The sequence below is a fragment of the Elephas maximus genome, chromosome 10 (genome assembly GCF_024166365.1).
Source record: "Elephas maximus indicus isolate mEleMax1 chromosome 10, mEleMax1 primary haplotype, whole genome shotgun sequence".
Taxonomy (NCBI): domain Eukaryota; kingdom Metazoa; phylum Chordata; class Mammalia; order Proboscidea; family Elephantidae; genus Elephas; species Elephas maximus.
In genome coordinates, this window is record NC_064828.1 from 107,889,974 (window position 1) to 107,901,698 (window position 11,725).

General features: G+C 53.5%; 1 protein-coding gene across 1 annotated transcript; it reads right to left on the reverse strand.

The window, feature by feature from the left end:
* Nucleotides 1-612: 612 nt before the first annotated feature.
* SERPINA6 (serpin family A member 6) lies at nt 613-8,857 on the reverse strand. Its single transcript, XM_049898186.1, has 4 exons — nt 8,248-8,857; nt 6,046-6,316; nt 3,121-3,268; nt 613-807 (listed from the first exon to the last, which is right to left on the reverse strand). Exons 1-4 carry the CDS (start codon nt 8,855-8,857, stop codon nt 613-615), a joined length of 1,224 nt encoding a protein of 407 aa, XP_049754143.1.
* Between the last annotated feature and the right edge of the window lie 2,868 nt (nt 8,858-11,725).

An 11,725-nucleotide genomic window follows, 5' to 3' on the forward strand; every position in this document is an offset into this window, starting at 1 on the left:
GTTTCGGCCCCAGGCCACTCACCGTGAAGCCTGGCTGTTTCCCACACTACACCCACTGCACCGGCTCATGCCAAATCTGGGGCAGCATATCCACCCACACCTGCCAGGTGAGCGGGGCGGGCTTGTCGGCAGAAGGAGCTGCTGCTCCCAGGGCTTCTAAATAACTTATCCACTGCTGTCAAGTTGATCCCGACTCATAGCCACCCTATAGAACAGAGTAGAGCTGCTCCATAGGGTTCCCAAGGCTGTAAATCTTTACAGAAGCAGACTGCCACATCTTCTCCCTCAGAGTGGCTGGCGAGTTTGAACTGCCAACCTTTCAGTTAACAGCTGAGTGCTTAACCACTGCCCCACCAGGGCTTCTGCTTTCCAAAAACCTCTTCCTAATCATGTCACCCCCAGAATGCCCATTCCCCCCACCTTCTAGCACACACACCATCAAAGCTGCAAGGATGCTTTTTTATTACAAGAAGTTTAAAAGGTAAAAATGACCCTGGTTAGATAAAGGAGAACCTGGAGAAGATGGGAGACATCTCTCACTCCCCAGAACATTTCCGTGGGGTCCCTGGTACCCCAAGTCAGATGGTGCCGGCTCTCCAGACAGGCGTACCCTCAGGTTGGGCTCACAACCTTGCCCAGGAAAATGCTGCTCCACGTGAAGTGGTCGAAGATGGTGATGATGAAGGGCCGGTTGAATTTGATGCTGTGAGGCTTGGCCATCGAGGTCATCAGCTTTAGGCCTCCCCCAGGGGCGATGGCTGCCTTCACTCCCGTCTCGTCCAGGTGCAGCACGGCCTTGTGGACCACCTGTTGGGTGTGGACCAGAGACAGGTGGTTGGCCCCCGCCAAGTGTAAGGAGCTCGGCAGGCCTCGGCACTGGGGCCCTGCCTCCCACATTCAGCTCCGTGGATGGTGAAGCTGGGCTCAGAGCAGGTCACTTGCTGGCTCCTCATCTAAGTGGCAGCCCCAGGGCTAACGCTCAGGCCTGTTCTATAAATGAGCCAAAAATGGTCTCTGTGTATTGGCCCCAGGTTGTTTACTTCTTCGCAGCAAGCTGAGGCCCATCAGCTCAAAAAGAGCCCACGGCACCAAGCTCAGATTTGTGCACATCCAGCTGTTTGAACAACAGCCCAAAGAAGCATATTTTTAGCCACTTAGAGACTGCCTGCTTTACATACCCCGAGAAACTGCACCCAACATCTACTAGCCTGAAACCAAAAAAAACCCAAACCCATCGCCACTGAGTTGATTCCAGCTCATAGAGATAAAATCCTGTTTTAGGGTCTTGTAAGATAAAGATTTACAGCCTTGGAAACCCTATGGGGGCAGTTCTGCCTTGTCCTATAGAGTCACTGAGTCAGAATCCACTTGATGGCAATGGGTTTTTAAGGACCCTAGAGTGCTGCTGCCCTTTCAGTTCTCTGACCCAGAAACCCCCACTTTGGGGCAGGACAACATGGTTTAGGGCACATAAGCCCTTCCCTTCTCTCTTTCCTGAGGGTTTCCATGCACTCTACTCTTCTGGTGGCTCCCTGTACGCTTGCCTCTGGCAGACCTCCTGATGTGGGGACCGTCCCCCACCTGTATGGACTGTCAATGCTTTGGCCCCAATAAATAGCTTGTCTGCTCTGTCATGGTCATGTCTTTTTCCTTCTTCCCTATAAAAAGGTCAGGTTGAGCCCATAACAGATTAAGGGTCTCGTGGGAATAGCTGGTCTTCCAAGTTCATATTGGGTGCCCCTTACTGGGTCTTGGACTGCTAGAGAAAGAGGGGTCTGCCTTTTCCAAGACCCCACTCCTTTTCCACTCTGCCAAATAAACACTAGGGTTTGATTGATGGAAACTGCCACTCTGTATGGAAAAACCCTAAAGAACCTAGGGTGACATCTCTGACTGTTGAAATGTCCCTCTTTGTGAGCAGAATTAGAAGGGGTTCTGAAATCAGCAAAAGGCTTGACTAGCTTGGTCCGAAGGCTTAGACAGATCATCACCCAGCTAAGACCAGCAGCTGATGTTGAGTGAGTGCTCACTGACTCTACAGCAAGGAACTGGAAGCTCTCGGGATGCAGAAGTAGGCGCATGTGGCTGGGAAGAAGCTGTGCTGGGGCTGGAACCCCTGCGTAAGTCTTAAGAACAGGAGGCTTTGAGTCGAATAGGCCTGAGGTCAAATGTCTGTTACTAGCTCTGTGGCTGTGGGCGAGCTTTTCGTCTTTCCTGGGCCCAAACCCTTATACATCCTCCCCACCCCAGATCTCTCCTCTGTGAAACTGGGATAATGACACCTCACAGGGAGGTAAGGAGCCCTGGCGGCACAACGGTTAAGTGCTTGGCAGGTAACTGAAGGCTGGCTCTGTGGGAGAAAGACCTGGCAATCCGCTCCTGAAAGGATTTCAGCCTAGGAAACCCTGTGGGGCACTATGAATTGGAATCAACTCGACAGCACACAACAACATAAGGAGGTAGCCATACTGACTCAATTCACTCCCACAAGATGCATCTTACCTAGCACACACTGTGTGCTGAGCACCACAGTGGTTGAAAAATCCTTGTGCTGGGGGCAGGGGCTGCTGCCACTACCACTATCTCCTGCCCCCTTTTCGTGCTTTGTCACCCCCCAGGACTGTAAGATCTGTGAGGGCAGGGGATGTGTCTGGGTGGTGGAGGCTTCCGAAGTGCCCAGCAGCACAGTTTGGGGCACACAGTAGGTGTTCATTCATTTTCTGAGTGAATGAATGACTAACGACATCAAACTGAACGGTGAAGATAATGGATGTCATTGGGTACAAAGTTCAATGTGGTCTCAGTTGGACAGCTCTGAGTTTCCCTGCTTCTTTCTGCTGGGACTGCTCACAGTGTTGCCATGACAACTTCGTCTTCCACAGAACCCCCTCTATGTGGTCTGGTGGGATAGGTGACCTGGGACATGGCCCTCCCCGTCACTAGCTTCCTGTGTGGCCTTGGGGAGGTCACATTTTCTTGCTGAACCTCCGTTAAGCCCGTTGTAAAATGAGGGGCTGGACACGACCTGGAGCTCTTGAACACTCACTGGGCTCAGTGTTGCTGATTGTTTTTGTTGTGAATTTGGGAAAAATAAAAAAGAGGGGCTCCTGAGACACTTACCTTCGACACCCTCAGCTGGGCCTCATGGGCGATGCCTGAGAAGTTTGCCTGGTTGGTGAACAGATCTGTCATGCCCATGTCCCCCAGAACGCCCCTGAGGTCATACACTCCAGAGATGGAGACCTTTGGGATGTACAGGTGCAACTGGCTGTTTGGGGGCAAGCAGGTGGTTAGACGTCCCCCTTGTGTGCCTGGCGTGGAGAGAGGGGCCCTCTTCTCCAGCCGGATCCCCCACCTCCCATGTGGTCCCTCCAGGCCTCTGCCCAGCCTGAATTGCTCTTCTGGGACAGGGGAGGGGACTGGGCAACAGGCAGGATTGAATTACAAATTCTCAGTCCTTCCTCTGAGCGGATTTCATCTATGATACATTCAAGTCACATTGCTGTTCAGATGTTGTAGTGGGCGAGGACCATTGGGCATTTAAGAAAATGGTCTCTAGAGAAGTTCCATTAGTCCCTTGAGTAGCAGCACCCCCTACTGGAAGCTGGATCAGAGCAGAGGGCGGAGGGCGGACAGGGCGGGGAGCAGCCAAATGCGATGACACCAGGACCAGTGGCTGCCAAGCCCCAGCTTTGTACTGAACCCTCTGCCTCACCATGGTAGCTGTGGCCACCACACAGCAGCAGGTAAGTGGACTCTGGGAGAAATGCTTGAGAGGGGAGGGTACCTGTGAGTGGGCAGGAGGCTTCCCTGGACCTGACGAATGACGAGGCTCGGTGCGCTGAAGGGCACGGTGGAGGGTGATGCTGGGTGGGGTGAGTGTGGGGGAAGGGCGTGGCGGTGGGTGGAAGTGAAGAACCACAGGGTCAATTTTCTGGGATGAGGTGGACATCATCGAGATGGAGTGAGAATTCATGCCCAATCAATTAATAGGGCTAAAGGTACAACCTACCAGCTGCTCCATGGCAGAAAGATGTGGCAGTCTGCTTCTTTAAGGACTACAGCCTTGGAAACCCTATGGGGCCGTTCTGCTCTGTCCAGTAGGGTCACTGTGAGTCAGAATTGACAACAGCAACTGGTTTGGTTTTGGTTTGGGGTGCATTGTCACCACCTGGTGGTATTACACCTAAACTGCAGGTTCACTTTGGGGAGCAGGGGTGGTGAAGAGTTAAAATGGTGGCGCTGGCACATGGATCCCCTACATAGCTCACTCTACCCCGAGCACAGGCTCACACATGCACGTGTGCACGAGTGTGTGCATATGACACACACACTCTCAAAGGTTTGCAATCTCTAAGAACACTTCTATGTCCCCCACATCGCTACAGGGGATCTTCCCAAAACACAGACCACACCATGCTTCCCCGAGGCACTTCCACGTCCACTCACCAAACTGGAGACGCAGCCACTTCAGAAACACTGAGCCCCGACTAACCAGTTGCCATTGAGTCGGTTCTGACTCACAGCAACCCCACGTGTTGTCAGAGTAGAGCTGCGCTCCACAGGGCTTTCAGTGGCTGATTTTTCAAAATTACTCGAAGCTTCCATGTGTAATAGAGTAGAAGAGCTGCTTTCTAGATTTTGTATGAAATTCTTGGCTTACAAAGGTCACCCAAGCTGAATTTGTCTCGTTTGTTGCTGCTGCCCAGCATTGCAGGAGCCCCAAGTGTGGGCTTGCTTGCCTTCTGTTTCCACAGCATGGCCACCCCGACTTGTTGCTACCCTTCCCTGTTCCCGGCAAGCCCTAGGGGCTGCTTCCTACTGGCTGAACGCTGAACTCCCACCCAGGCTTAAGGCACAATGTGAAGCAAAGCAATCTATTCTGCTGCCTTGTCTCCAGTCCCCCAGGCGGAGACAGGGGGACTTCGCACACAGCTGCCCCCTGCCCCTTTGAGAGAACTTACGTCTTTGCAGTACTGTTAACTACACCGGCATCTGCTTTCTGCTCTAGAGTACATGTCTTTGAAGCCCATAGTTTTTCTTTTTCACCATTTTATCTCTTGTGTTTAGTCTAATGCATGGCACATAGGCGCTTCTGTTTGTTTATTGAATGAATGGATGAATGAGATGCTACCTGCTCCAGGAGCCTTCCTGGGCTTCTCCAGATCCAAGGGACCCCTCCCTGGTCCCCTGGGTCCCCACCTGCCATGAGTTTCTGCGTTGGTTGGCGTTATTCTGATTGCTGGCCCCAGACAGAACTTGAACTTCCCCGAGAATGAGGACCGTGTTCTCAAGAACTTCACCTCCCTCCCCCGAGGTGAGGAGTGGGGCTGGACACACGCTGGGCCATAAATTCAATTGCCATCTAACTCAGAGGTGTCTGGGGAGGGGGGCAGGGGGGGATGAAGAGTTCATTCATTGCTCAGTGGTGCTCAGCCAACCCCTGAGTGCCTACTGTGTACCTGCCCCTGAACTAGGTCTGGGGGTAGAGAGGAGGGTCTGTTGTTGGTTCAGAGGTGCCTCCAGCCCTGAGCACCAGCGTGCGCACCTCTGCTCTCTTTTTACTTGTTGCCCTTGTAGGGCCTCACTTTCTTGTTTACTGATTGGTGGATGGAAGAAGACTTAGACCCTGCCTGACTTTAGAACCATTTGGAGGCCATTTTCATTATATTTTTATGGAGGTCCTGAATCTTTAGCAGTGCTTGGTTTCAGGTAAGCAAGATAATGAAATTGACAAGTGGGGGGCTGGGTGAGCTAGGTTTAAGAAAATGATGCAAACGTGTGATAACACAGAGGGTGACTGTTAACCTTACAGGTTAGGGGGAACGACCGCACTTTATGGGATACTCCAGAGTAGCTCTGTGCGACGGATCGATAAATAAGTATGGCCTCTAGATGGGAGAATCCCAGGCATGGCTTTTGGGGACCTAGCAGCATGGAGGGTGAGTCTGTGGGCAGAGGGGCACCCAGGCACTCCTGTTTCCACCAGCCCACTTCCTGGGACCACATTTACTGTAGACATTGCACGACTGGCCCAGGGCTTACCCCAAGCTCAGGGAGTCGGACCACCTCTGAATCGTGTGCCGGCTCAGTGCAGAGATGACTGTGTCCATCTCCCCCTCATCCGGAAGAATGAAGAAGACGGTCCCGTTGCCTGTGTAGTCCAGCTGAACTAGCTGGCAGGGAAGCACTGAGTCATTAAGGTACTTGATGGTGTCCCACTGGAACATCATTGGCACCTTCACTGTGGCTGTCTCGCTCACATGGAAGTCCTCCTCTGAGGTGCTCTCCGGGTCGAAGGGTTGAACCCATGTGCCTGGGGGAGGAAGGAGGGTTTGGAAAGCAGGAAGCAGTGGCATGTGGAGCAGGGCTCACACCCAGGGAGGGAACCGCAGGTCAGACAATGAGGCAGCAGCCCTCCCTCACACTGGAATGCCCCGTGAGAGCTGTGTTTCCTGGTAAAATCAAACATTCTTGGAGGTGTAAGGCGGTCTGTCTTCCACCTCCCCGAAATGGTTGGGAGAATTAGCTCTGCTCCTGAGACTGACTTCTAGGATTCACAGAAACCAGACTTTGCCTCATTCTCCCCCTGGCCTGGAGGGGGTCCCGTGTTTGAGGATGCAGGAGGTGGCACTAGCAAACCTGGTGGTGCAAATGGTTAAATGCCGGGCTACTAACAGAAAGGTTGGTGATTCAAACCCACCCAGAGGCACCTGGAAGAAAGGACTGGTGATCTGCTCCCGTAAAGATTAGTCAAGAAAACCCTGTGGAGCAGTTCTACCCTGTAACACACGGGGTCTCCGTGGTTGGAGCTGGCTCAGCAGCAGCTGGCTCGGGTTCTTTCGGAGGCAGTGCTGGATTCAGGCTGTGAGCCTAAGCTCTCCAGGAGGGTTTGAGGGGACAGGCCATCCATTCTATACCCACCTCTTGGCATCCTGGTCACAGAGGCCCAGACAGGCAGCCTGGCAGGCCCAGTCGATTGTACTTAGGGAAAATTGCTCCCGTGGCCCCCTGGAGGGTCCTGACTACACAGCTTTGCCCCTTGGGTACAAAATCACATTTCCTGCGTGGCCAAGTCAGGGTGAGAAGGCCCCTTCAAGGTCACCTACTCCAACCCCTACTGGCCTCAAATCCCCTCTACCATGTTCCACTATGTTGTCAGCCAGCCCATTTGGTCATCTCATGATGAGGAACTCACTACCCTCACAAAGGGGACACCCCATTACTGGGCAGCTCTAGTGGGAATGTAATTTTTCCTTAGACTGAGCCAAGCCTGCCTGGTGGTAATGTTCACGCACTAGCCCATCTGACGTTATTCCAAACAAACTGCGTTGTTAGCTGCTGTCAAGTCAGCCCCCAACTCATGGCAACCCTGTGTGCAACAGGATAGGACTGTTTGATCCAGAGGGTTTGCACTGGCTGATTTTCAGAAGTAGATCACCAGGCCTTTCTTCCTACTTCATCTTAATCTGGAGCCTCCACCGAAACCTCTTCAGCATCAAAGCAACACAAGCTTCCAGTGGTAGACGGGTGGTGGCTGCGTGTGAGGTGCATTGGCCGGGAATCGAACCTGGGGCTCTCACGTGGAAGGGAAAATTCACCACTGAACCACCAGTGCCTAGGCTCTCCTAAATTTAGAGACACAGGTTGAGGCCTGCCAGGGCCTCCTCTGCTCTAGGTAAAGGCTCCTCAGCTCTAGAGATGACTTAGGACCCTGAGCCCAGCAGGTCCCAGGTGTCCTGGCTGCTCTTGACCTCAAGTCCTGAGCCTTTGGGAGGCCACCATTTCCCAGCTGAGGCTACCTAGAGGTGGCCAGAGCATAGCTCCAGGCAGACCCTTCTCCATCCCACCGCCTGTGCCTCAGGACCTATGCACTGTGTGGCCAAAACCCTGAGTTCTGAGCCAGCCTCAGACCCCCTGTAATGGCTACTAATGGAGACAACGGGGAGATGCTGGAGGACAAGGAGAGAGCAGTGGACGTGGAGCCTGGGCACCTGGGAGCTGGTGCCTGGTCCATTGTTATGACCTCTCTGACAAGGGATACCACCTGAGCGTCAACTCATAGTCCATCTGTCTCACAGCAAGTAGGATAATTGAAGGGCTCTCAAACCATCCTTCTAAGGAAGTCTGGGATTTGAGAGCTGGAAGGGTTGCCTTGTGGCTAGAAGCAAATGGTGATTACCCTGCTGTTACTATTCTTAGAAATGATGGATGGGCCTTTGTCTGAATGGGGTAGGTAGGGTGTACCTTTCAAGAAGATGTAGTTGACCAGGATGAGGGAGACTGGGCTGTCCAGCTCCGGAAATAAATCCACAACCTTCCCCTGCGTCTTATTCTTGACGTACTCATTCATCTGTCTGCTAGCTCGAACCCAGTCCTGGAAATCTGTGGCCAAGGCCTCTGACCCATAGTAGTGCTTGATGTCTGCTGAGAAGGACTCCAGCAGCTCCAGGCGGTGGTCGAGGAACAAGGCATTGCCCAGAGTCATTTCCAAGCTGGTGTCTGACTCTCTTAGGAGACGGTGGAGGTGCTGGAAGCCCCGGTGGATCTCGGCCTCAGGCGTCTCAGTGAGGTTGAAGCCTAGGCCCTGGAGGAGCTGGGTCCGTGTGAAGCCACTGGCGCCCAGGGACATCATGGCCAAGGCCATGGAGATGCTCACGGGAGAGATGAAGACATTCCTGCCAGGAGCTGAGGCCACCAGGTGCTTATACAGGCTAAAGGCAAAGTCGACATTGGCTGGGGCCAGGCCACGGTGAGGGCTTCTCACATCTACGTCAAGGCTGGGGTCCTCTGCCCGGGTGCCCCAGAAACCACTGGTGTACAGCCAAAGGAGGCAGGTGTACCGGATAAGCAGCATTGCCCTGGAAGATCAGGCCCTGCCAAGTCAGGAGTGCTGGTTAGAGGGCGTGGCCACCCAGCTAGTGGGGCAGGTGGACTGGGGTGGGGGTTGGGGGCAGGAGACCCAGCTGGAGCCCTGTTCCTTCTGCCACAATGGCTGTGTGACCTGGGGAAAGTCAGGGAAGGGCTCTGGGCCTCAGTTTCCCCATGTAAAGGTGTGAATCCCACCAGCTACAATTTACCAAGTGCCATCCAGGTGCCAGAACCCTGGTGGCGCAGTGGTTAAGAGCAAACCAAAACGTTCAAATCCACCAGCTGCTCCTTGGAAACCCTATAGGGAATTTCTACTTCATCTTATAGGGTTGCCGTGAGGCAGAATCGACTGGATGGCAACAGGTTTTCGAGTTTATCCAGGTGCCCAGGTCCCTGGGTGGCGCAAGTGGTTTGTGCTCAACTACTAACGTAAAGGTTGGTAATTTGAATCCATCCAGCTGCCCTACAGAAGAAAGGCCTGGCGATCTGCTTCTGTAAAGATAACAGCCCAGAAAACCCGAAGGGGCAGCTCTACTCTTTAACACATGGAGTCGCCGTGAGTTGGAATCAAATTCATGGCTTTGGTTTTGGCTTTTATCCAGGTGCCCCGCCCTGATCTAGATGTTATGTGCCTACATTCTCCCATGTAGCCCTCATCAAAACACCGACCTGTGAGATACTAGCCTGATGTTATACAGGTGGAGGCTGGGGCTTAGGCTGAATATCGACCCAAGGTCAGCATCAGTGAGTGGACGCTCTGTCTGCAAGGCCGGGGCTCCAGAGCACTGTGCTCTATGATACCACCTGTATCACCTTAAATACGGTGTCCTGGCACCTGCCACCTGCGGAAACCACCGCTCCTGGGAGGGACTGGCAATCCACTTTTAAAAAAGCGTCGGAAGACTGTCGTGCACCCCAAAGCATGGGAACCACTGGCCCGCTCCAGAACACTCCAAGATCCGTTTCCTGGTAAGTTCCAGAACGGAACCCTCAGGAGAGACAACAGAAAACACCCCACGGACCCCCTCAGCCCTCTCCCAACAGGCGTGTCTTCAATCACACGTGGGAAACGCCCCCTGCCGGCCGCTCTGAGCTCCGCATTTCTTGACTTGGGGAAAGGAGCACAGCTGGCCACCACGCGGCCCCCGCCAGATGTTTGCTCCCCTGGAACCCCAAGTCTGGGGTCAGGCTGAGATTGCTGCGTCTCCCTGCGTCCTCGGGACAATTCTTTCATTTCCCTGGGTTTCATTGCGACTAAACTGGATTAGGATCCCAGCGACATGGGACGGGCTATTTAATCTCTCTACCTCATTTTCCTCAGTATAAGAGAGCTAATAGTACCCACACTGCCCATTTTATCTTTTTTTTTTTTTTTATGTCGGTCTCCTCCTCTCCAGTTCCCGTGCACATGGCTTCCAGGACTGAGTAGGGCCCCTGCCTTGGCTCCCTGCCTCCTGCCACGGTCCCTCAGCCCTTCTCCCCTCTGCAGCCTGTGGCATGTTTGGGCCAAGAACCTACAAGATCTTTCTAGATTTCAGGCTGATTGGGCTTTCTCCTGCTGAAGAACTTTCAATGACTTCCCACTGTCCACAGCCGAGGCTGAAGCTTGATAACATGGCCCAGGGAGTCCTCCTGACCCAGTCCCCGGTAACAGCCACACCCAAATCTGACACCAGCCTCATATCTGGCCCATGGAAGCTTCAGCCACACCCAGGCTGTGGTCTGGGCCCCCCCTCCAGACTTTCATCTCTCTGTGGGGGTGGGGTGGAGCCAGGCTGGGGAGCTGAGGACAAGATGGCCTGGTTCCAGCACTGCCCCATGTGGCAGGCTGGGCCAACCCTGGGTAGAAGCATCCCTTCCCTCCCTTGCCTGGCTTACTCCCTCTTGTCCTTTGGGACTCAGGTCCTAGGTCTTGTCCTGGAAGTCCCTTCCCCTGTCTTCTGTCACTGCCCTTGTCACTCTGCAGTGGACTCTCTGCTTTAGCACCATCACTTCCACAACTGTCCCTGCAAGGACCATGTGCAGCTGGCAGCCTAGAGCCAGGTGGGCAGGCCTCAAACATGGCCCCTTCCCCTTCCCCTGTCTCCCTTCCTTTCTCCTCCCCTCCCGGTCTTTCCTTCCCCCTTCCCACGGCCTCGGGCAGATTTTGTACCTCGTTCCTTTTGGTGTTAATCCTCCAAGATCTGAATTAAAGCTCTACCCCCTCACCAGATTGGTGGTGATAGCTGTTACCTAAGTGTCCTCATTTAATGGGTCATCCTGGGCCCATTTTACAGAGGAGGAAAATGAGGCAGAGATCCAACCCTGGCGTCTGGCTTCAGGGCTTGTGGCCTGCGGTGCTGCCTTTCTCTCCAGAAAGCAAGACAATGAATGAAGAAACTCTTTGGAAAGGACCCAGCGATGCCAAAATGCAGAGTAGCGATATTATTCATGAATTGTATTTTAAGCATGTGCTTCTTGTTCCCTCTTTCTGAGGTAAAAAACCCACTGTTTTCCATTTTCACAAATGCTACTATGGGCCAGGCCTCCCGTATTTAGATTTCCTAACCATGTGTTCTTATGCAATAATCCTGTCCTATCGGCATCATCCTTGTCCAGGTCATGAGTGAGGAGCTATGGGCCAGGAGGGCGCGTGCAGCTCTGCAGAGGGCCCTCTGCTCTGTGCTTGGGGCTGGAGTCCTCCAGCAGGGGCACTGCTGGGTGCCAGTCCTTGTGCGTGCTCTCAGACTCCTGCTTTGTGACTGTCATTGTCCCGATGGGCTTAGGAGCCTCAGTCATGGCAAGGGATGGGAATGAATGGCTCTTAGTGACAGCCCTCAGTGTCGCCTCTGTGAGACAGGAGCCCAGGGGAAAT